Source organism: Oncorhynchus tshawytscha, unplaced genomic scaffold, assembly GCF_018296145.1.
Source record: "Oncorhynchus tshawytscha isolate Ot180627B unplaced genomic scaffold, Otsh_v2.0 Un_contig_2389_pilon_pilon, whole genome shotgun sequence".
Classification (NCBI taxonomy): Eukaryota; Metazoa; Chordata; class Actinopteri; order Salmoniformes; family Salmonidae; genus Oncorhynchus; species Oncorhynchus tshawytscha.
Window position 1 is genome coordinate 145,285 of NW_024609777.1, and position 26,810 is coordinate 172,094.

Consider the following 26,810-nt stretch of genomic DNA (forward strand, 5'->3'; position numbering starts at 1 on the left):
AAAGTGGGTGTGGCCTACCTAGAGAGAGAGCTACAACTACAGGGGAAAGTAGGTGCGGTCTACCTAGAGAGAGCTACAGCTACGGGGGAAAGTGGGTGTGGTCTACCTAGAGAGAGCTACAACTACAGGAGAAAGTGGGTGTGGTCTACCTAGAGAGAGCTACAGCTATGGGGGAAAGTGGGTGTGGTCTACCTAGAGAGAGCTACAGCTACGGGAGAAAGTGGGTGTGGTCTACCTAGAGAGAGCTACAACTACAGGGGAAAGTGGGTGTGGTCTACCTGGAGAGAGAGCTAAAACTAGAGGAGAAAGTGGGTGTGGTCTACCTAGAGAGAGAGCTACAGCTATAGGAGAAAGTGGGTGTGGTCTACCTAGAGAGATACAACTACAGGAGGAAGTGGGTGTGGTCTACCCAGAGAGAGGGAGAGGTACAACTACAGGAGAAAGTGGGTGTGGTCTACCTAGAGAGAGAGCTACAACTACAGGGGAAAGTAGGTGTGGTCTACCTAGAGAGAGCTACAGCTACGGGGGAAAGTGGGTGTGGTCTACCTAGAGAGAGCTACAACTACGGGAGAAAGTGGGTGTGGTCTACCTAGAGAGAGCTACAACTACAGGAGAAAGTGGGTGTGGTCTACCTAGAGAGAGCTATAACTACAGGGGAAAGTGGGTGTGGTCTACCGAGAGAGTGAGGAGAGATACAACTTCAAGAGAAAGTGGGTGTGGTCTACCTAGAGAGGGAGGGAGAGATACAACTACAAGTGAATGTGGGTGTGGTCTACCTAAAGAGAGAACGAGCTACAACTACAAGTGAATGTGGGTGTGGTCTACCTAGAGAGGGAGCTACAACCACAGGGGAAAGTGGGTGTGGTCTACCTAGAGAGGGAGCTACAACTACAGGGGAAAGTGGGTGTGGTCTACCTAGAGAGGGAGCTACAACTACAGGGGAAAGTGGGTGTGGTCTACCTAGAGAGGGAGCTACAACTACAGGGGAAAGTGGGTGTGGTCTACCTAGAGAGGGAGCTACAACTACAGGGAAAGTGGGTGTGGTCTACCTAGAGAGGGAGCTACAACTACAGGGGAAAGTGGGTGTGGTCTACCTAGAGAGGGAGCTACAACTACAGGGGAAAGTGGGTGTGGTCTACCTAGAGAGGGAGCTACAACAATAGGGGAAAGTGGGTGTGGTCTACACGTAGTATGGAAGAGTAGAAATTGGAACAACAGTTACGTAGTGTTATTATCAAAAACATGTTGATGTGTTTAAACTATTCACACTTTGATTTCACACACACACACACACACACACACACACACACACACACACACACACACAGGAATGAATAATTTCAAATATATAGTTTAATCTGTTGAGAAAACCTATGGAGAAGAGGGGGATCGGTTCCACACACATAGCTATCCTGGAGACAGACACACCTCTATGGGACAGACATTGTGTTCCTGTAGAGGGTCTGAGCTGGGTAAATGGTATGAGATATGGTCTGATTCCTACACATGTTAACACCTTGAAGTCAATGGGAAACCTCTCAGGGCTCAGGACTGTGTGTGGTGTGGAAAATCCCACAGCACCCCCTCCCCCACAAAAACATACCTTTCATGAACTAACACTCCCACTTTCCCTCACTAGAGCTGACTGTACTGATAGTAAGTACATTTTTCCTTAGTAGCTGTGACAGATATGTGGTTGTCTCACCTAGCCCTCTTCTGATGATGAACTAACTATACGTCTCTCTGGATAAGAGCGTCTGCTAAATGACTAACGTGTAAATGTAAAATGAAAAGCGCTTTTACTGAATAAAACATCCACAAATCACTTCCATGTCTTTCCCTCTGGCTGACTGATTAGCTCAGGGAAGCCCCAACTACGCTGTCCTCCACCTTACAGAACACCCCCCAGCTGTCCTACTACAGAACACCCCCCAGCTGTCCTACTACAGAACACCCCCCAGCTGTCCTACTACAGAACACCCCCCAGCTGTCCTACTACAGAACACCCCCAGCAGTCCTACTCCAGAACACCCCCCCCCATCTGTCCTACTACAGAACCCCCCTCCATCTGTCCTCCTACAGAACACCCCCATCTGTCCTCCTACAGTACCCCACAGTACACCCCCATCTGTCCTCCTACAGAACCCCTCCCCCATCTGTCCTACTAAAGAACACCCGCCCCCTATCTGTCCTACTACAGAACACCCCACACCATCTGTCCTACTACAGAACACACCCCCATCTGTCCTACTACAGAACACCCACCCCACAGCTGTCCTCCTACAGAACCCCCTCCCCATCTGTCCTACTACAGAACCCCCTCCCCCCCCTATCTGTCCTACTACAGAACACCCCTCATCTGTCCTACTACAGAACACCCACCCCCATCTGTCCTACTACAGAACACCCCCCCCATCTGTCCTACTACAGAACACCCCCATCTGTCCTACTACAGAACACCCCCATCTGTCCTACTACAGAACACCCCACCTATCTGTCCAACTACAGAACACTGTCCCCCACCCATCTGTCCTACTACAGAACACCCCCATCATCTGTCCTACTACAGAACACCCCCCCCATCTGTCCTACTACAGAACATCTGTCCTACTACAGAACACCCCCCATCTGTCCTACTACAGAACACCCCCATCCCCCAACATCTGTCCTACTACAGAAAACCCACAGAACACCCCCCCCAGCTGTCCTACTACAGAACACCCACCCCCAGCTGTCCTACTACAGAACACCCACCCCCAGCTGTCCTACTACAGAACACCCACCCCCAGCTGTCCTACTACAGAACACCCCCACCATCTGTCCTACTACAGAACACCCCCACCATCTGTCCTACTACAGAACACCCCCATCATCTGTCCTACTACAGACCCCCCCCCCCTCCCCATCTGTCCTACTACAGAACCCCCTCCCCATCTGTCCTACTACAGAACCCCCCATCTGTCCTACTACAGAACACCCCCCCTCCATCTGTCCTACTACAGAACACCCCCATCTGTCCTACTACAGAACACCCCCATCTGTCCTACTACAGAACACCCCCTCCATCTGTCCTACTACAGAACACCCACCCTCCATCTGTCCTACTACAGAACACCCACCCCCCAGCTGTCCTACTACAGAACACCCACCCCCCAGCTGTCCTACTACAGAACACCCAGCTGTCCCCAGCTGTCCTACTACAGAACACCCACCCCCAGCTGTCCTACTACAGAACACCCAGAACACCCCCAGCTGTCCTACTACAGAACACCCACCCTCCAGCTGTCCTACTACAGAACACCCACCCTCCAGCTGTCCTACTACAGAACACCCACCCTCCAGCTGTCCTACTACAGAACACCCACCCTCCAGCTGTCCTACTACAGAACACCCACCCTCCAGCTGTCCTACTACAGAACACCCCCTCCAGCTGTCCTACTACAGAACACACCCCCTCCAGCTGTCCTACTACAGAACACCCACCCCAGCTGTCCTACTACAGAACACCCACCCACCCCCACCCCAGCTGTCCTACTACAGAACACCCCCCACCCCAGCTGTCCTACTACAGAACAGCTGTCCTACTCCCCCCCACCCCAGCTGTCCTACTACAGAACACCCCCACCCCAGCTGTCCTACTACAGAAACACCCCCACCCCAGCTGTCCTACTACAGAACACCCCCAGCTGTCCTACTACAGAACACCCCCCAGCTGTCCTACTACAGAACCCCCCCCAGCTGTCCTACTACAGAACCCCCCCATCCCCCCAGCTGTCCTACTACAGAACCCCCCCCCAGCTGTCCTACTACAGAACCTACCCCCCAGCTGTCCTACTACAGAACACCCCCCCCCCAGCTGTCCTACTACAGAACACCCCCCCCCCCAGCTGTCCTACTACAGAACACCCCCCCCCCCAGCTGTCCTACTACAGAACACCCCCCCCCCCCAGCTGTCCTACTACAGAACACCCCCCCTGTCCTACTACAGCTGTCCTACTACAGAACACCCCCCAGCTGTCCTACTACAGAACACCCCCCCCAGCTGTCCTACTACAGAACACACCCCCCAGCTGTCCTACTACAGAACACATCTGTCCTACTACAGAACACCCCCAGCTGTCCTACTACAGAACACCCCCCCCCAGCTGTCCTACTACAGAACACCCCCCAGCTGTCCTACTACAGAACACCCCCCCCCCAGCTACAGTCCTACTACAGAAACACCCCCCAGCTGTCCTACTACAGAACACTACAGAACACCCCCCCAGCTGTCCTACTACAGAACACCCCCCCCCCAGCTGTCCTACTACAGAACACCCCCCCCCACCCCAGCTGTCCTACTACAGAACACCCCCAGCTGTCCCTACAGAACACCCCCAGCTGTCCTACTACAGAACACCCCCCAGCTGTCCTACTACAGAACCCCCCCCAGCTGTCCTACTACAGAACACCCCCCCCCAGCTGTCCTACTACAGAACACTACAGAACACCCCCCCAGCTGTCCTACTACAGAACACCCCCAGCTGTCCTACTACAGAACACCCCCCCCCCAGCTGTCCTACTACAGAACACCCCCCCCAGCTGTCCTACTACAGAACACCCCCCAGCTGTCCTACTACAGAACACCCCCCCCCAGCTGTCCTACTACAGAACACCCCCCCCCCAGCTGTCCTACTACAGAACACCCCCCCCCCAGCTGTCCTACTACAGAACACCCCCCCAGCTGTCCTACTACAGAACACCCACCCCCCCCCAGCTGTCCTACTACAGAACAGCTGTCCTACTACAGAACACCCCCCAGCTGTCCTACTACAGAACACCCCCCCCAGCTGTCCTACTACAGAACACCCCCCCCAGCTGTCCTACTACAGAACACCCCCCCACCCCCAGCTGTCCTACTACAGAACACCCCCCAGCTGTCCTACTACAGAACACCCCCCCCCCAGCTGTCCTACTACAGAACACCCCCCCCCCAGCTGTCCTACTACAGAACACACCCCCCCAGCTGTCCTACTACAGAACACCCCCCTGTCCCCCAGCTGTCCTACTACAGAACACACCCCCCCCCCAGCTGTCCTACTACAGAACACCACCCACCCCAGCTGTCCTACTACAGAACACCCCCCCCCCAGCTGTCCTACTACAGAACACCCCCACCCCAGCCCCCCAGCTGTCCTACTACAGAACACCCCCAGCTGTCCTACTACAGAACACCCCCCCCAGCTGTCCTACTACAGAACACCCCCCAGCTGTCCTACTACAGAACACCCCCCAGCTGTCCTACTACAGAACACCCCCCCAGCTGTCCTACTACAGAACACCCCCCAGCTGTCCTACTACAGAACACCCCCCAGCTGTCCCCCAGCTGTCCTACTACAGAACACCACCCACCCCAGCTGTCCTACTACAGAACACCACCCACCCCAGCTGTCCTACTACACCCTACAGAACAGAGCCATGAAAACCTGTCAGAATAAACAGCTTGTTGTTCATGGATCAAGGAGAGGAGAATCCTATCACAGACACTGATGTCTTCACAGAGACTGATGTCCCCAGAGTGGAGATAAAACATTGGGACCGCCAGCTGTTGCCACGGCAACTATTGTATCCGAGGGCAGCAGCTCCTGTCAACGTGTGAATCTGTAGACCTTTATAAATGGACCAGGACACAAGGAAGGACACACACACACACACACACACACCTATACATCCCCTCTGAGCTGAAACCAATCCACTTTTAAGTGGAACTGAATCAAATCCACCAAGCTGCTGTCTGTCACAAAATGAAATGACTTTTTGAAATCTAATTTGCAGAAGACGTCGCCTCTCGCTCTTTCTCTCTCCTTCTCTATCCTCATCATTCATCGGTCTCCTCCACATTGACAAGGTGCGAGTTGAAAATGGCACCTCATTACCCATAGGGCCCTGGTCAAAAGTGACATCTTATGTCCAGTTAAGGGTTTCTGCTTGTATTAGAGGTCAACCGATTCATCTGAATGGACGATTAATTAGGGTCGATTTCAAGTTCATAACAATCAGTAATCTGAATTTTGGACGCCGATTACATTGCACACCACGAGGAGACAGTGGCAGGCTGACCACCTGTTACGCGAGTGCAGCAAGGAGCCAAGGTAAGGTGCTAGCTAGCATTAAATGTATCTTATAAAAAAACAATCTTCACGTAAATCACTAGTTAACTACACATGGTTGATGATATTACTAGCTTATCTAGCTTGTCCTGCGTTGCATATAATCGATGCGGTGCCTGTTAATTTATCATTGGATCACAGCCTACTTCGCCAAACGGGTGAAGATTTAATAAGTGCATTCTCGAAAAAAGAACGGTCATTAAACCAATGTACCTAACCATTAACATCAATGCCTTTCTTAAAATCAACACAAGTATATATTTTAAACCTGCATATTTAGTTACACTAAATTCATGTTAGCAGGCAATATTAAACTAGGGAAATTGTGTCCCTTCTCTTGTGTTCAGTGCACGCAGAGTCAGGGTATATGCAACAGTTTGGGCCGCCTGGCTCATTGCGAACTGTGTTTCTTCCTAACAAAGAGCGTAATTAATTTGCCAGAATTGTACATAATTATGACATAACATTGAAGATTGTGCAATGTAACAGTAATACTTAGACTGATGGATGCCGCCCGTTAGATAAAATACAGAACGGTTCCGTATTTCATTGAAAGAATAAACATATGTTTTCGAAATGATAGTTTCCGGATTTGACCATATTAATGACCAAAAGCTAAATCTGTGTGTTTATTATAATTAATAAATTATAAATAATTCTAGCAGCAGTCCTCTTCCTCCTCTCTGACCTCTTCAACGAAGATCCCAGAGGTCTCTACGTTACGGACAAGATGTGTGTATGAAAACCAATCAGAAGTGAACAATGTTTTCATTCACATTTACCACAAATAACAAGGTTTGAATGCTGTCATGTGCACGTTTTGTTACTCATCTGTATAATTCATATTTTTGTTTTCACTGACTTCACCCTCCCTACATCGCTGATGAATAGAACTGGAAACCTGTTCCATCATCATGCACTGACAAATCATTCTGGCTGTGGAGACAAAGGACATCAACACATTAACATGCCAGAGGAGAAACTGATTGAACTTGGAGCTCTGCTCGGAGTTTACCTCATACTTACATTTTTTTATTCTGCTTTTACACTAAAATCATAAAATATTATGTTATTGTTATGCATATTAGTAATAATAATAATAATAATAATAAGTGGGTAAAAAAAGAAAGAACCCAAAAAGGTTATTTGAGGAACCATTAAGGGGGTTCTTTGAGGAACCATTAAGGGGGTTCTTTGAGGAACCATTAAGGGGGTTCTTTGAGGAACCATTAAGGGGGTTCTTTGAGGAACCATTAAGGGGGTTCTTTGAAGAACTGAGAGGTTCCCCCACAGTTCAATTTGAAGAACCCCTAAAGGATCTTCCAGGAAGCTTTTCTTTTTAGAGTGTAGGAGTGACCCCACAACGCTGCCTGCGTAGAAAACAAAGACTGGGTCATCTCTCTACAGACCTGACATTACTGTGACACAAACACAGGAAGTGACTGTGTGTGTGTTGGCCAGCAGGAGAGCCCAGTTAACCGCCCCCCTTTAGGTCCAGAGAAGGGAAAGAGATATGTAGCAGCTGATAGACACGGACAAACGGACTTACAGTACACACACTAAGACAAGCATTGGCCAGCATTGAATACCCCTTTAGGTCCAGGGACGGGCGGGACACCATATCCTGACAGCTGATTGGCTACTACTCACCCATGTCCTTGGATCCCTGGCTCTCACTGGCTAGCTCTCCCATCCTCACCAGGGCATCAAAGTAGCCCTTAGCAGCAAACGTCACATCTGGGGACAGAGGAAGAACAGCATGAGATCAGGGTCAGAGGTAGAGAGGTAGAGGGCAACTCCGTGGCCTAAAAAGACGCACACACAGAAGTGTTCGCACACATCCTCACGTCGAGAGAGAGGACGATGCTATAGAGAGTAATGGTGTGTCTCATGTGGAGAGAGAGGACGATGCTATAGAGAGTAATGGTGTGTCTCATGTGGAGAGAGAGGACGATGCTATAGAGAGTAATGGTGTGTCTCATGTGGAGAGAGAGGACGATGCTATAGAGAGTAATGGTGTGTCTCATGTGGAGAGAGAGAGAGAGAGAGAGAGAGAGAGGACAATGCTATAGAGAGTAATGGTGTGTCTCATGTGGAGAGAGAGGACGATGCTATAGAGAGTAATGGTGTGTCTCATGTGGAGAGAGAGGACAATGCTATAGAGAGTAATGGTGTGTCTCATGTGGAGAGAGAAGACGATGCTATAGAGAGTAATGGTGTGTCTCATGTGGAGAGAGAGAGAGAGGACAATGCTACAGTAGTAATGGTGTGTCTCATGTGGAGAGAGAGAGAGAGAACGATGCTACAGTAACACGTTGTTCAGGATCTAGCTAGCTACTGTAACGCTACAGTAGCTAGCTAGATCCTGAACAACTAGTTATTATGGGCTGTCTAGTGCAGCTAGCTGGATCCTGAACAACTAGTTATTATGGGCTGTCTAGTGCAGCTAGCTGGATCCTGAACAACTAGTTATTATGGGCTGTCTAGTGCAGCTAGCTGGATCCTGAACAACTAGTTATTATGGGCTGTCTAGTGCAGCTAGCTGGATCCTGAACAACTAGTTATTATGGGCTGTCTAGTGCAGCTAGCTGGATCCAACCTAGACCAGACCTCTGCTGTGGCTGTCAACACTCACAAGGGACTGACAGGCTGTGAGAAGTGAGAACCAGAGTGGGTCAAAGTCAGACACCACTGTTGCCTGCCAACCTGCCTCTCCCCAAACAGGATGACAGAAGCAGTGGCCAACTCTGGCCCCGAGTCTGACTGAACATGAACAAACCAGCCCACTATCCATCATCACTGACAGTGGACAAGTAGACTGACTGAACATGAACAAACTAGCCCACTATCCATCATCACTGACTGACTGGCTGACAGCAGCGGTGGCTAACTCTGGTCCGCCTGAACAACTCCTCACTTGTCATATCCAGCCCAGCCCAGTCCAGCCCAGTCCCGTCCAGCCCAGCCCCGTCCAGCCCAGCCCCGTCCAGCCCAGCCCAGCCCAGCCCCGTCCAGCCCAGCCCCGTCCAGCCCCGTCCAGCCCAGCCCCGCCCAGCCCCGTCCAGTCCAGCCCCGTCCAGTCCAGCCCAGCCCCGTCCAGCCCAATCCAGCCCTGCCCAGCCCTGCCCAGCCCTGCCCTGCCCAGCCCTGCCCTGCCCTGCCCTGCCCAGCCCAGCCCAGCCCCATCCAGCCCAGCCCCGCCCAGCCCTGCCCTGCCCAGCCCAGCCGGTAGGGGGATCTGGGTTCAGATTGGTCTGGATTGGAAGTTACAGCCTGCCTTGTGGAAGGGCTGGAGCACTGGTTGGTATTAGCTGTATTGATTGACAGTAGAGATCAGATGAGGATTGAGTAGGTTTGTTAACTCTTTAAGGGTGATTGATTAGTAACAGGCCTTTTCTAGTTTCAAGCCCCCATGTAGTGTTTTAATGAGATGTTTGTATCATCACTGTATGTCAAATACATCTGTTTATTTCATGACAATAACAAATATATATTTAATACTTTATTTCCTTGTGCCTCCTTTTGCCATTGAAATGCTCAGTCTGATTATGTGGGCGTGTTGATATAAATGTCAATATATATTTGTGTCTGCAGGGGGGGTGGTGTGTGTGTGTGTGTGTTGTGCGTGCCCTCTTCAACACACAGCTAATAGTGGGCAGTGTGTGTGTGTGTGTGTGTGTTGGGGTAGATTAGCTGAGTTACTTTACTTCCTTCCAACAGAATGTAGAGGGACAGACAGGACCAACGTAATGTAGAGGGACAGACAGGACCAACGTAATGTAGAGGGACAGACAGGACCAACGTAATGTAGAGGGACAGACAGGACCAACGTAATGTAGAGGGACAGACAGGACCAACGTAATGTAGAGGGACAGACAGGACCAACGTAATGTAGAGGGACAGACAGGACCAACGTAATGTAGAGGGACAGACAGGACCCACGTAATGTAGAGGGACAGACAGGACCAACGTAATGTAGAGGGACAGACAGGACCAACGTAATGTAGAGGGACAGACAGGACCAACGTAATGTAGAGGGACAGACAGGACCCACGTAATGTAGAGGGACAGACAGGACCAACAGAATGTAGAGGGACAGACAGGACCAACAGAATGTAGAGGGACAGACAGGACCAACAGAATGTAGAGGGACAGACAGGACCAACAGAATGTAGAGGGACAGACAGGACCCACGTAATGTAGAGGGACAGACAGGACCCACGTAATGTAGAGGGACAGACAGGACCCACGTAATGTAGAGGGACAGACAGGACCCACGTAATGTAGAGGGACAGACAGGACCCACGTAATGTAGAGGGACAGACAGGACCAACGTAATGTAGAGGGACAGACAGGACCAACGTAATGTAGAGGGACAGACAGGACCAACGTAATGTAGAGGGACAGACAGGACCAACGTAATGTAGAGGGACAGACAGGACCAACGTAATGTAGAGGGACAGACAGGACCCACGTAATGTAGAGGGACAGACAGGACCCACGTAATGGAGAGGGACAGACAGGACCAACGTAATGAAGAGGGACAGACCAGAGGATTAGGGTCTATGACTGGGCAGCAGACAGTGGGTGGGGAGAGAAGGGTCAGACAGGGTAGTGATCCACCACTTCCTAGCTACCTTAGAGAGAGGACACCATCTACCTCAGGGTTAGGATGCAACTCCCTTGACATGCAGAATTCCAAATGGACTCCTATAGTCCCAGCCCCCAGTCCCCAGCCCCCAGCCCCCCAGTCTCCAGCCCCCAGTCCCCAGTCAGTCCCAGCCCCCAGTCTCCAGCCCCAGCCAACAGAAGAGTCCTGTCCAGGGGGTGAACTTGTACACCAAGCTGCCTCACATTACAAAAACAAGACAGGCTCCTGCCCTATGGACCGTTGAGGCTCAGACTAAAGCTTAGTTACTTACTACTGACTAACACGACCATATGGGTTTACAGCATGTGTCCACCCACGCCCCCTCCTCTTCACTCGCCTCTTAATGGTCTAATTGGCCTGGGCCAATCCTCCAGGTCTCCCTATTAGATCTGTCCAGTCTACCAGGAACAGATAAACTGGCCTGGGCCAATCCTCCAGGTCTCCCTATTAGACCTGCCCAGCCTACCAGGAACAGAAACTGGCATGGGGTGAAGAAGGGGGGGTCAGAGACCAGCCAGTCAGAGAAGGAGCTACACCCCCCTGACCCACCAACCCACTGCAGAGGGCAGACTCCTTCATGGGTCATTATCCCACTGTAGAGGGCAGACTCCTTCATGGGTTATTATCCCACTGCAGAGGGCAGACTCCTTCATGGGTCATTATCCCACTGCAGAGGGCAGACTCCTTCATGGGTTATTATCCCACTGCAGAGGGCAGACTCCTTCATGGGTCATTATCCCACTGCAGAGGGCAGACTCCTTCATGGGTTATTATCCCACTGCAGAGGGCAGACTCCTTCATGGGTTATTATCCCACTGCAGAGGGCAGACTCCTTCATGGGTTATTATCCCACTGCAGAGGGCAGACTCCTTCATGGGTTATTATCCCACTGCAGAGGGCAGACTCCTTCATGGGTTATTATCCCACTGCAGAGGGCAGACTCCTTCATGGGTTATTATCCCACTGCAGAGGGCAGACTCCTTCATGGGTTATTATCCCACCAAGTTATCTGGATATATTCAGTGTTGAGGAGACAGTGATAGACTCTTCTGTCAGCGAATGTGTTCTTGTGTCAGTGGTGTGTATTGGGGTGTTGACAGACCTGACCTACGGTACAAAGTGAGAGATATCTGAGCAAGTTATGTTCAACTACACTCTGTCCTCTGTGTGATAAGTCCATCTGTACTCGTCTGCTCTCCTAAACCTCTTTAGTAAAAGCAAAGAGTGAGCAAACACACACACACACACTTCCATTGTCTTTCAGATCTTTTATAGTGAACTGTCTATCACTCCACCAGAGGTACACAGTGCTCCGTCTCTGCTCTGATTAGGACCCAGCTGTCGATTGTACTGCTGCTCTGCTCTGATTCGGACCCAGGCGTTGATTGTACTGCTGCTCTGCTCTGATTAGGACCCAGGCGTTGATTGTACTGCTGCTCTGCTCTGATTAGGACCCAGCTGTCGATTGTACTGCTGCTCTGCTCTGATTCGGACCCAGGCGTTGATTGTACTGCTGCTCTGCTCTGATTAGGACCCAGGCGTTGATTGTACTGCTGCTCTGCTCTGATTAGGACCCAGCTGTCGATTGTACTGCTGCTCTTGCAACACACCTCTCTGTCTGAGTCCCAAACAACACCCTATTCCCTCTGGTCTAAAGAAGTGCACTATGTAGGGAACAGGATACCGTTTGGGAAACATCCTCACTCCTGAGGCTGTGCCAGGGGTTGCAGACCAGATGATAAGACTGGCTGTGTGACTGCTACGGTGTCAGGATGAGAAATATCATCTCTTTCTTTAAATGAGACGGCACAAAGGAGACTGGGAGCAGGAGGCTGGTGACTGGCTGCCTAGACCTGGAGAGGAGAGGGAGAGGAGTGGGAGGAGAGGAGAGGAGAGTGAGAGCAGGAGGCTGGTGACTGGCTGCCTAGACCTGGAGAGGAGAGGGAGAGGAGTGGGAGGAGAGGAGAGGAGAGTGAGAGCAGGAGGCTGGTGACTGGCTGCCTAGACCTGGAGAGGAGAGGGAGAGGAGTGGGAGGAGAGGAGAGGAGAGTGAGAGCAGGAGGCTGGTGACTGGCTGCCTAGACCTGGAGAGGAGAGGGAGAGGAGTGGGAGGAGAGGAGAGGAGAGTGAGAGCAGGAGGCTGGTGACTGGCTGCCTAGACCTGGAGAGGAGAGGGAGAGGAGTGGGAGGAGAGGAGAGTGAGAGGAGAGGGAGAGGAGAGGGAGTGGGAGGAGAGGAGAGTGAGAGCAGGAGGCTGGTGACTGGCTGCCTAGACCTGGAGAGGAGAGGGAGAGGAGTGGGGAGGAGAGGAGAGTGAGAGGAGAGGGAGAGGAGGGGAGGAGAGGAGAGGGAGAGGAGTGTGAGGAGAGGAGAGTGAGAGTGAGAGCAGGAGGCTGGTGACTGGCTGCCTAGACCTGGAGAGGAGAGGGAGAGGAGTGTGAGGAGAGGAGAGTGAGAGTGAGAGCAGGAGGCTGGTGACTGGCTGCCTAGACCTGGAGAGGAGAGGGAGAGGAGTGTGAGGAGAGGAGAGTGAGAGTGAGAGCAGGAGGCTGGTGACTGGCTGCCTAGACCTGGAGAGGAGAGGGAGAGGAGTGGGAGGAGAGGAGAGGAGTGGGAGGAGAGGAGAGTGAGAGCAGGAGGCTGGTGACTGGCTGCCTAGACCTGGAGAGGGAGAGGAGTGGGAGGAGAGGAGAGTGAGAGTGAGAGCAGGAGGCTGGTGACTGGCTGCCTAGACCTGGAGAGGGAGAGGAGTGGGAGGAGAGGAGAGTGAGAGCAGGAGGCTGGTGACTGGCTGCCTAGACCTGGAGAGGGAGAGGAGTGGGGGAAGAGAGGAGAGGAGTGGGAGGAGAGGAGAGTGAGAGCAGGAGGCTGGTGACTGGCTGCCTAGACCTGGAGAGGGAGAGGAGTGGGAGGGAGAGGAGAGGAGTGGGAGGAGAGGAGAGTGAGAGCAGGAGGCTGGTGACTGGCTGCCTAGACCTGGAGAGGGAGAGGAGTGGGAGGAGAGGAGAGTGAGAGTGAGAGCAGGAGGCTGGTGACTGGCTGCCTAGACCTGGAGAGGGAGAGGAGTGGGAGGAGAGGAGAGTGAGAGCAGGAGGCTGGTGACTGGCTGCCTAGACCTGGAGAGGGAGAGGAGTGGGAGGAGAGGAGAGTGAGAGTGAGAGCAGGAGGCTGGTGACTGGCTGCCTAGACCTGGAGAGGGAGAGGAGTGGGAGGAGAGGAGAGTGAGAGCAGGAGGCTGGTGACTGGCTGCCTAGACCTGGAGAGGGAGAGGAGTGTGAGGAGAGGAGAGTGAGAGCAGGAGGCTGGTGACTGGCTGCCTAGACCTGGAGAGGAGAGGGAGAGGAGTGTGAGGAGAGGAGAGTGAGAGCAGGAGGCTGGTGACTGGCTGCCTAGACCTGGAGAGGAGAGGGAGAGGAGTGTGAGGAGAGGAGAGAGTGAGAGTGAGAGCAGGAGGCTGGTGACTGGCTGCCTAGACCTGGAGAGGAGAGGGAGAGGAGTGTGAGGAGAGGAGAGTGAGAGTGAGAGCAGGAGGCTGGTGACTGGCTGCCTAGACTTGGAGAGGAGAGGGAGAGGAGTGTGAGGAGAGGAGAGGAGAGGAGAGTGAGAGCAGGAGGCTGGTGACTGGCTGCCTAGACCTGGAGAGGAGAGGGAGAGGAGTGTGAGGAGAGGAGAGGAGAGGAGAGTGAGAGCAGGAGGCTGGTGACTGGCTGCCTAGACCTGGAGAGGAGAGGGAGAGGAGTGTGAGGAGAGGAGAGGAGAGTGAGAGCAGGAGGCTGGTGACTGGCTGCCTAGACGTGGAGAGGAGAGGGAGAGGAGTGTGAGGAGAGGAGAGGAGAGTGAGAGCAGGAGGCTGGTGACTGGCTGCCTAGACCTGGAGAGGAGAGGGAGAGGAGTGGGAGGAGAGGAGAGTGAGAGCAGGAGGCTGGTGACTGGCTGCCTAGACCTGGAGAGGAGAGGAGAGGAGTGGGAGGAGAGGAGAGAGTGAGAGCAGGAGAGAGTGAGAGCAGGAGAAAGAGAGAGCGAGGTGAGGAACAGATGACAAACAGAGGAGAGAAGAGAAGAACAAGCCACAGAACCAGATTAGAGGAGAGGAAGAATAGAACACTCACTGGATAGGGCCTTCTCATAGCTCTTCCCCATGGCAACGAAGTTCCGCAAGCAGGGGTTGAACTGTTCCATGATGGACTGAAAGAGAGAGAAGGGAGGGGAGTTTGTTAGAGGAGAAACAGACAATGACAGTAGAACAAGCTGGCATACTACTAGAGTGGCCATAAATACACACACACACACACACACAGGCTTGCCCACTTGCTTGCCCACACACATAATAAACAATCGTAGGGACACAGCACTTCTCAATTTCTAGAATAACCCTGTTGAATCAATAGTCCACCTACAGTGCTTTTCAACATGTTCTGTTATCAATGACTGTAGCAGAGGAGGAGAGGAATATGGAGGAGAGGGAGGACCATTGATTATGGAGGTGGAATGAGAGAGACTGCAGAGGACTGAAATAATGCCGTGGTCTTTCTGCATAGTATTACATGGAAAGCACAGTGGAGGCTGCTAAGAGGAGGACAGCTGGAACGGAGTAAATGGGATGGCATCAAACAAGCGGAATCCCATTCCCCTCATTCATCTCCAGCCATTACAACGAGCCCCTCCTCCCCAAGATGCCACCCACCCCCTGTGATGGAAACAGAGGTGTGTGTGGATAAGGAATAACAATGTCCACTATATATACACAGAATAACATGCCCAGTCTTCTCTCTACAATGACAATGCAACCATTACTACAAACACGGAACAGGCTTGACATCTCCCATCCACACCTCCTCTCTCTCCCTCTCTCTCCCTCTCTCCAGGGTTTCTTCCAATTAGTCCAGTCCCAGTCTGACAGGTGTGTAAAGACAGCTACTCCAAGCAGTCCCCCTGCTTCCTCAGTCCCTGTCCATACTGCTGGCAGGTCCAGTGTACTGTACCTTACTCTGCTGTACTTCTCCAATTATAATACCCTGCAATGGTACCAATGTGTTCCAGAGTGAAAAATCCTTCAGTATCTGCACACCATAATGTGTAAACCACTACAGTTTGGCAAGTCATTTGTGATTCCCCACATCTCTGTGTAGCCTGTTAAACCAAGGTTGGTGCAGTCGCTCTTCAGGTCCACTAACTCCCTCCCTGGACACTGATTGGCTGACACCAGTTCCCTGGGCACTGATTGGCTGACACCAGAGGTCACCTTCCTGGTTCTGCCAAACTTTCTGAACGTTCAGTAAAACTGGGTCTGGGGGGACGGACTGGAGGAGAGACTAATCGGGACGGAGCAAAACAGTGCACAGGGCCAGGAGTGGTGGCTCAGCGTTATCAGCATCTGCAGCAAACAGACACTCACGCATGCAGACAGGTGCACACACACACACACACACTAGAGGTCGACCGATTAAGCGGAATGGCCGATTTCAAGTTTTCATAACAATCGGAAATCTGTATTTTTGGTCGCTGATTTGCCGATTTTTAAATGTATTTTTACACCTTTATTTAACTAGGCAAGTCAGTTAAGAACACATTCTTATTTTTAATGACGGCCTAGAAACGGTGGGTTAACTGCCTTGTTCAGGGGCAGAACGACAGATTTGTACCTTGTCAGCTCGGAGGATCCATTCTTGCAACCTTACAGTTAACTAGTCCAAGGCAATAAAGAACGCTGCTTCGATGGTGGCTGTTGTCGTTGTGTTGCTGGTTCGAGCCCAGGGAGGAGCGAGGAGAGGGACGGAAGTTATACTGTTACACTGGCAATACTAAAGTGCCTATAAGAACATCCAATAGTCAAAGGTTAATGAAATACAAATGGTATAGAGGGAAATAGTCCTATAATTCCTATAATAACTACAACCTAAAACTTCTTACCTGGGAATATTGAAGACTCATGTTAAAAGGAACCAACAGCTTTCATATGTTCTCATGTTCTGAGCAAGGAACTTAAACGTTAGCTTTCTTACATGGCACATATTGCACTTTTACTTTCTTCTCCAACACTTTGTTTTTGCATTATTTAAACCAAATTGAACATGTTTCATTATTTTCATGTATTATATTAAGTTAAAATAAGTGTTAATTCAGTTCATTCAGTATTGTTGTAATTGTCATTATTACAAATAAATAAATACAAATAATCGGCAGAGTAATCTGTATTGGCTTTTTTGGTCCTCCAATAAATCGGTATCGAAAAATCATAATCAGTCGAACTCTAATACACACACACACAGGCGAACACACATACACAGACAGGCGCACACACATACACACAGACAGAGAGCGTCAGAGTGAGTATCAAGCTAACTGATTTTATAATGCCCTTTTTCACAAAGTGCTTATACAGAACACATGAAGTAGAATAGATAGGAAGATAACGACTGCTGCTGCTGAAACACAGCCCTGCCTGAGAGCACTAGATCTAACAGTACGGCAAACAGACATCTTCACGGGCAGATGAAGGTTGATGTATTCAATGAAAAGGAGAGCCAGAGGCAGTTAGATGGGTTCCATGCAGAAAACAGATGTTCAGGAAAGAGAGTGGGGACCATCTTACAGGGAATGATCATCGTCTCAGGTAGACCGAGACATCGAGATGTTACAGTAAGGTGAAGGATCCTCCTCACAGGGAGATCAAGGTTGATACTCTATATTGTTATTCCATGCAAGCAGGAATAATGCTGCAGGTAGAACACAGATGGAATTATAACGCTGCAGGTAGAACACAGATGGAATTATAATGCTGCAGTTAGAATGCAGATGGAATTATAATGCTGCAGGTAGAACACAGAGATGGAATTATAACGCTGCAGGTAGAACACAGATGGAATTATAATGCTGCAGGTAGAACACAGATGGAATTATAGTGCTGCAGGTAGAACGCAGATGGAATTATAGTGCTGCAGGTAGAATGCAGATATGGAATTATAATGCTGCAGGTAGAACGCAGATGGAATTATAACGCTGCAGGTAGAACACAGATGGAATTATAACGCTGCAGGTAGAACGCAGATGGAATTATACCGCTGCAGGTAGAACGCAGATGGAATTATAACGCTGCAGGTGGAATTATAACGCTGCAGGTAGGACGCATATGGAATTATAATGCTGCAGGTAGAACGCAGATGGAATTATAATGCTGCAGGTAGGACGCATATGGAATTATAATGCTGCAGGTAGAACGCAGATGGAATTATAATGCTGCAGGTAGAACGCAGATGGAATTATAATGCTGCAGGTAGAATGCAGATGGAATTATAATGCTGCAGGTAGAACACAGATGGAATTATAATGCTGCAGGTAGAACACAGATGGAATTATAACGTTGCAGGTAGAACACAGATGGAATTATAATACTGCAGGCAGAACACAGATGGAATTATAATACTGCAGGCAGAACACAGATGTATGTCTGTTTTATGTCAGAGACACACCATTATACTAATTGGTTTAGAGTCTTACTCAAAGTCCCCGGGGAGCACAGGTCAACAGAGGTAACCAGCCATAATTCCATCTCTGTGTGTGTAAATGAGACATCTTTACTGTTTAACAATACAGTTGTTGACAATAAGGGGGGCACACAGATGTAATGACATGAAACACAGAGACTAAACTCAGCAAAAAAGAAAAAGTTCCTTTTTCAGGACCCTGTCTTTCAAAGATAATTTGTAAAAATCAAATAACTTCACATATCTTCATTGTAAAGTGTTTAAACACTGTTTCCCATGCTTGTTCAATGAACCGTAAACAATGAATGAACATGCACCTGTGGAACAGTCGTTAAAACACTAACAGCTTACAGACGGTAGGCAATTAAGGTCACAGTTATGAAAACTTAGGACACTAAAGAGGTCTTTCTACTGACTCTGAAAGACACCAAAAGAAAGATGCCCAGGGTCCCTGCTCATCTGCGTGAATGTGCCTTAGGCATGCTGCAAGGAGGCATGAGGACTGCAGATGTGGCCAGGGGAAAGAAATTGCAATGTCTGTACTATGAGACATCTAAGACAGCACTACAGGGAGACAGGACGGACAGCTGATCGTCCTCGCAGTGGCAGACCACGTGTAACAACACCTGCACAAGATCGGTAGATCCGAACATCACACCTGCGGGACAGGTACAGGATGGCAACAACAACTGCCCGAGTTACACCAGGAATGCACAATCCCTCCATCAGTGCTCAGACTGACCGTAATAGGCTGAGAGAGGCTGGACTGAGGGCTTGTAGGCCTGTTGTAAGGCAGGTCCTCACCAGACATCACTGGCAACAACGTCACGTATGGGCACAAACCCACGGTCGCCGGACCAGACAGGACTGGCAAAAAAGTGCTCTTCACTGACGAGTCGCGGTTGTGTCTCACCAGGGGTTATGGTCAGATTCGTGTTTATCGTCAAAGGAATGAGCGTTACACCGAGGCCTGTACTCTGGAGCGGGATCGATTTGGAGGTGGAGGGTCCGTCATAGTCTGGGGCGGTGTGTCACAGTATCATCGGACTGAGCTTGTTGTCATTGCAGTCAATCTCAATGCTGTGCGTTACAGGGAAGACCTCCTCCTTCCTCATGTGGTACCCTTCCTGCAGGCTCATCCTGAGATGACCCTCCAGCATGACAATGCCACCAGCCATACTGCTCATTCTGTGTGTGATTTCCTGCAAGACAGGAATGTCAGTGTTCTGCCATGGCCAGTGAAGAGCCCGGATCTCAATCCCATTGAGCACGTCTGGGACCTGTTGGATCGGAGGGTCAGGGCTAAGGCCATTTCCCCCAGAAATGTCCGGGAACTTGCAGGTGCCTTGGTGGAAGAGTGGGGTAACATCTAACAGCAAGAACTGGCAAATCTGGTGCAGTCCATGAGGAGGAGATGCACTGCAGTACTTAATGCAGCTGGTGGCCACACCAGATACTGACGGTTACTTTTGATTTTGACCCCCCCCTTTGTTCAGGAACACATTATTCCATTTCTGTTAGTCACATGTCTGTGGACCTTGTTTAGTTTATTTCTCAGTTGTTGAATCTTGTTCATACAAATATTTACACATGTTAAGTTTGCTGAAAATAAACGCAGTTGACAGTGAGAGAACATTTCTTTTTTTGAGTTTATAATGACATGAAAATAAGTGATTCCAGTACATTGCAACCAGCTGATGAGGACCTGGGGAAATCACCTCACAATCACAACAACATACTCCAGTCCCTCAAAAATACGTGACACACAGTTCCCCTCTGAGGAAGATAAACCACAACACTCCCCACGGGGGACCTGCTAAATGTTTGTCCCTCTCTGTCCGTCTCTGTCCGTCTCCGTCCGTCTCTGTCGTCCTCTTTCCGTCTCTTTCCATCTCTGTTCTTATGTAAGGCATTGAGAGGAAACCTGACACACACACAGCTTTGTAAACAGTGGTAGAGTGTTGTTGACTGGTAGGATGATTAAATAAAGCAGAGTCCACTACAGTCCAGCAGGTCAGCAGCATGCTGGCTCCCAGAGAGACACACACACGCGCTCCCAGAGAGACACACACACGCTCCCAGAGAGAAGGCACAGCTGTGGGACACAAAGGGGTGGAGGTGACCCACCCTCCTAGAGAGAAGGCATGGTCTCCCCTACCACCCGGTCTCCCCTACCACCCGGTCTCCCCTACCACCCGGTCTCCTCTACCACCCCGTCTCCCCTACCACCCCGTCTCCCTACCACCCCGTCTCCCTACCACCCCGTCTCCTCTACCACCCCGTCTCCTCTACCACCCCGTCTCCTCTACCACCCCGTCTCCTCTACCACCCCGTCTCCTCTACCACCCCGTCTCCTCTACCACCCCGTCTCCTCTACCACCCCGTCTCCTCTACCACCCCGTCTCCTCTACCACCCCGTCTCCTCTACCACCCCGTCTCCTCTACCACCCAGTCTCCTCTACCACCCAGTCTCCTCTACCACCCAGTCTCCTCTACCACCCAGTCTCCTCTACCACCCAGTCTCCTCTACCACCCAGTCTCCTCTACCACCCAGTCTCCTCTACCACCCAGTCTCCTCTACCACCCAGTCTCCTCTACCACCCAGTCTCCTCTACCACCCAGTCTCCTCTACCACCCAGTCTCCTCTACCACCCAGTCTCCTCTACCACCCAGTCTCCTCTACCACCCCGTCTCCTCTACCACCCCGTCTCCTCTCCCACCCCGTCTCCCCTACCACCATTTCCTGCTGTACTGTGTAAAATAATAAAGACAGGATTCAGATCTCCTTAAAGAACATCCACTAAAGCGTCCTGACGTGATTGACAGAGACAGGTGGTGCACCAACTCCATAAGTACATAGTAAGTGGGTTGAGAATCTCAACATGGCTGTGTGACAGCTGGGGGCTTTGAGAGTGTCTGGGGGTCCAGTCAAACTAGACTCTCTCACAGTTCAGAACAACAGTGTTAGTTTACACTATGTATCAGCCTACACTAGATCTGTTGATGTAGCACAACATACCACGCATATTACGTCCATGTAAGAAACACTTTGAAAAGTCTCCCTCTCTCTCACTCCATTCTCTCTCTCCTTGTTGTGTGAGCTAATTGGAAAATGGGGCACTGAGAAGAAAGTGTGTATGTCAGGGTTATTCCTGAGTCTACAGGAGCAGGTCATACTGCTCTGTGCTACATCAACATCTCCAATTAAGTCACATACAAGAAGCAAGAGAACACACCCCCCTACAGTAAAGACAGAACACACCCCCCTACAGTAAAGACAGAACACACCCCCCTACAGTAAAGACAGAACACACCCCCTACAGTAAAGACAGAACACACACCCCTACAGTAAAGACAGAACACACCCCTACAGTAAAGAAGACAGAACACACCCCCTACAGTAAAGAAAAGACAGAACACACCCCCTACAGTAAAGACAGAACACACCCCCTACAGTAAAGAAAAGACAGAACACACCCCCTACAGTAAAGAAAAGACAGAACACACCCCCTACAGTAAAGAAAAGACAGAACACACCCCCTACAGTAAAGACAAAAGACAGAACACCCCCTACAGTAAAGAAAAAAGACAGAACACACCCCCTACAGTAAAGAAAAGACAGAACACACACCCCTACAGTAAAGACAGACAGAACACCCCCTACAGTAAACAGACAGAACACACCCCCTACAGTAAAGACAAAGACAGAACAGAACACACCCCCTACAGTAAAGACAGAACACACCCCCTACAGTAAAGACAGAACACACAGAACACCCCTACAGTAAAGACAGAACACACCCCCTACAGTAAAGACAGTAAAGACAGAACACATCCCCTACAGTAAAGACAGAACACACACCCCTACAGTAAAGAAAAGACAGAACACACACCCCTACAGTAAAGACAGAACACACCCCCTACAGTAAAAACAGAACACACCCCCTACAGTAAAGAAAAGACAGAACACACACCCCTACAGTAAAGACAGAACACACCCCCTACAGTAAAACAGAACACACCCCTACAGTAAAGACAGAACACACCCCCTACAGTAAAGACAGAACACACACCCCTACAGTAAAGACAGAACACACCCCTACAGTAAAGACAGAACACCCCCTACAGTAAAGAAAAGACAGAACACACCCCCTACAGTAAAGACAGAACACACCCCCTACAGTAAAGACAGAAAACCCCCTACAGTAAATAAAAGACAGAACACCCCCTACGTAAAGACAGAACACACCCCCTACAGTAAAGACAGAACACACCCCCTACAGTAAAAGACAGAACACACCCCCTACAGTAAATAAAAGACAGAACACACCCCCTACAGTAAAGACAGAACACACCCCCTACAGTAAAAAAACAGAACACACCCCCTACAGTAAAGACAAACCCCCTACAGTAAATAAAAGACAGAACACCCCCTACAGTAAAGACAGAACACACACCCCTACAGTAAAGACAGACACACCCCCTACAGTAAAGAAAAGGCAGAACACACACCCCTACAGTAAAGACAGAACACCCCCTACAGTAAAGACAGAACACACCCCCTACAGTAAAGACAGAACACACACCCCTACAGTAAAGACAGAACACACCCCCTACAGACAAACACACCCCTACAGTAAAGACAGAACACACCCCTACAGTAAAGACAGAACACACCCCTACAGTAAAGACAGAACACCCCCTACAGTAAAGACAGAACACACCCCCTACAGTAAAGACAGAACACACACCCCTACAGTAAAGACAGAACACACCCCCTACAGTAAAGACAGAACACACACCCCTACAGTAAAGACAGAACACACCCCCTACAGTAAAGACAGTAAAGACACACCCCTACAGTAAAGACAGAACACACCCCCTACAGTAAAGACAGAACACACCCCCTACAGTAAAACAACAGACAGAACACACCCCCTACAGTAAATAAAAGACAGAACACACCCCTACAGTAAAGACAGAACACACCCCCTACAGTAAAGACAGAACACACCCCCTACAGTAAAGACAGAACACACCCCCTACAGTAAATAAAAGACAGAACACCCCCTACAGTAAAGACAGAACACACACCCCTACAGTAAAGACAGAACACCCCCTACAGTAAAGAAAAGGCAGAACACACACCCCTACAGTAAAGACAGAACACCCCCTACAGTAAAGACAGAACACACCCCCTACAGTAAAGACAGAACACACACCCCTACAGTAAAGACAGAACACACCCCCTACAGTAAAGACAGAACACACCCCCTACAGTAAAGAAAAGGCAGAACACACACCCCTACAGTAAAGACAGAACACCCCCTACAGTAAAGACAGAACACACCCCCTACAGTAAAGACAGAACACACACCCCTACAGTAAAGACAGAACACACCCCTACAGTAAAGACAGAACACACACCCCTACAGTAAAGACAGAACACACCCCCTACAGTAAAGACAGAACACACACCCCTACAGTAAAGACAGAACACACCCCCTACAGTAAAGACAGAACACACCCCCTACAGTAAAGACAGAACACACCCCCTACAGTAAATAAAAGACAGAACACACCCCCTACAGTAAAGACAGAACACACCCCCTACAGTAAAGAAAAGACAGAACGCACACCCCTACAGTAAAGACAGAACACCCCCTACAGTAAAGACAGAACACCCCCTACAGTAAAGACAGAACACACACCCCTACAGTAAAGACAGAACACCCCCTACAGTAAAGACAGAACACACACCCCTACAGTAAAGACAGAACACACACCCCTACAGTAAAGACAGAACACCCCCTACAGTAAAGACAGAACACACCCCCTACAGTAAATAAAAGACAGAACACACCCCCTACAGTAAAGACAGAACACACCCCCTACAGTAAAGACAGAACACACACCCCTACAGTAAAGACAGAACACACCCCCTACAGTAAAGAAAAGGCAGAACACCCCCTACAGTAAAGAAAAGGCAGAACACACCCCCTACAGTAAAGACAGAACACACCCCCTACAGTAAAGACAGAACACACCCCCTACAGTAAAGACAGAACACACCCCCCTACAGTAAAGACAGAGAACTCACCCCCCTACAGTAAAGACAGAGAACACACCCCTACAGTAAAGACAGAGAACACACACCCCTACAGTAAAGACAGAGAACACTCCCCCTACAGTAGAGGTACAGTAGGTGAACTCCTTCAAACAAAGATGTCTTGGTACCTCTGTCTCTCCTCCCTCTCCTGGCTGATGTGATTAACAGACTAGCCGTACGGTTCTCATTACCTCCATGTCCTCTCTGGTCCCCATACATTCCTCTGTGATGACGTAACAGTTCTGCTGTAGTATGATGTCTGTTCATCACACACAAAATAAAATCAGTGGTTTGGGGGCTTCTTGTGAACCAGATCAACTACTGTGTGTTCGTGTGCACACTGCTGTGTGAGTCAGTCACCTGGATGGGGGGGTACATTGTCTTACATGTCAGTTGTGATTGTGAGGTGATTTCCCCAGGTCCTCATCAGCTGGTTGCAATGTAATGGAATCGCTTATTTTCATGACATTATAAACTCTGTGGGGATGCTGTGATGGTGAATAGAGGGGTGAGTGTGTGTGTGTGTGTGCGTCCTTGACTGTGGGCTAATGTGTGTGAGAAGACAGGCGTGCAGAGTGGGTACAGGAGGATGGAGTCATTTACTACTGATCACAGAGTGGGTGGATACAGGAGGATGGAGTCATTTACTACTGATCACAGAGTGGGTGGATACAGGAGGATGGAGTTATTTACTACTGATCACAGAGTGGGTGGATACAGGAGGATGGAGTCATTTACTACTGATCACAGAGTGGGTGGATACAGGAGGATGGAGTTATTTACTACTGATCACAGAGTGGGTGGATACAGGAGGATGGAGTTATTTACTACTGATCACAGAGTGGGTGGATACAGGAGGATGGAGTCATTTACTACTGATCACAGAGTGGGTGGATACAGGAGGATGGAGTCATTTACTACTGATCACAGAGTGGGTGGATACAGGAGGATGGAGTTATTTACTACTGATCACAGAGTGGGTACAGGAGGATGGAGTCATTTACTACTGATCACAGAGTGGGTGGATACAGGAGGATGGAGTTATTTACTACTGATCACAGAGTGGGTGGATACAGGAGGATGGAGTTATTTACTACTGATCACAGAGTGGGTGGATACAGGAGGATGGAGTCATTTACTACTGATCACAGAGTGGGTGGATACAGGAGGATGGAGTTATTTACTACTGATCACAGAGTGGGTGGATACAGGAGGATGGAGTTATTTACTACTGATCACAGAGTGGGTGGATACAGGAGGATGGAGTTATTTACTACTGATCACAGAGTGGGTGGATACAGGAGGATGGAGTCATTAACTACTGATCACAGTTAGATGAACGTTCCACAGGTACAAAGAGTAATTTATCTTTAAGAGCCTGACCTCATTTTGTCCGGTTGCTTTACATTGAGAGGTATTTATTTTGACTGGGATGGGAGTGGAAATCATTTATCCTTCTTTATTCTACAAAGAAAATAAAAATAATAGCTCTGCTTCTCCCTCCAGCATCATTCCCCCTTACAGCACTTAAAACGTGTGTGTGCGCGTGCGCGTGTTTGTGTGTGATAGTCTTTCTTTATTGTTCTCTGAAAAGACAAGGTCTCCCTCCCTGGTTCTCCTTCCAGCCTCCTCTTTCTTACTGAAACATTTGATCTGGCCTGTTCCATTTCTCTCTCTCATACGTCCTCTGATTGGCTCCTTTAATTTGAGCCCTCTGAGCTGCTATAATGAATCCAACACTCCCAGGGGCTCTCATGTACAGACACACTGACGGGTGACCTCAGAGAGAGGGAGCGCAAAGGACTATAGAAACTAGCAGCCTGCAGACCTCGATTCAAAACACTGAAATCCTTCAACTACTTTTAATGAGCGTCTGCTCTAGTCTGCCAGATAGAAAGGATTTGCGGTTTTGGGACTATTCTATTTGTCCATTAAGGATCAGCATCCAGGCAAGCGATAAAGTCAAGTTCTTCATGTTGTTGGCACAAAGAAAACTCATTCTAGAAGCCCCAAAAAAGTCCTAGATTATGAGGAATGTTCCTCTGATATCATAGCAGACTATCTGCATTGTGTCCCGCCACCCACCAACCCCTCTGTTACGCTACTCTCTGTTCATCATATATGCATAGTCACTTTAACCATATCTACATACTACCTCAATCAGCCTGACTAACTGGTGTCTGTATGTATCCTCTCTACTGTATATAGCCTCTACTGCTACTCTGTTCATCATATATGCATAGTCACTTTAACCATATCTACATACTACCTCAATCAGCCTGACTAACTGGTGTCTGTATGTATCCTCTCTACTTTTATAGCCTCGCTATTGTATATAGCCTGTCTTTTTACTGTTGTTTTATTTCTTTACTTACCTATTGTTCACCTAATACCTTTTTTGCACTATTGGTTAGAGC

At 49.6% G+C, this 26,810-nt stretch overlaps 1 protein-coding gene across 9 annotated transcripts in view; it reads right to left on the minus strand.

The window, feature by feature from the left end:
- The window catches only part of LOC112237995 (brain-specific angiogenesis inhibitor 1-associated protein 2), a 137,230-nt gene that overhangs the window by 73,411 nt on the left and 37,009 nt on the right, over positions 1–26,810 (minus strand). For 8 of the 9 annotated variants that reach the window (XR_006082802.1, XM_042317939.1, XM_042317935.1 and 5 more), the window contains exons 2-3: positions 14,910–14,985; positions 7,800–7,886 (exon numbers count right to left, since the gene is read on the minus strand). Coding sequence is in view for 8 of the 9 variants with exons in the window: in XM_042317939.1 (XP_042173873.1) it covers positions 7,800–7,886; positions 14,910–14,985 (163 nt within the window). In the remaining variant the exon portion in view is untranslated. The remainder of the gene's footprint in view (positions 1–7,799; positions 7,887–14,909; positions 14,986–26,810) is intronic. The other variant, XM_042317941.1, reaches the window with a different exon arrangement.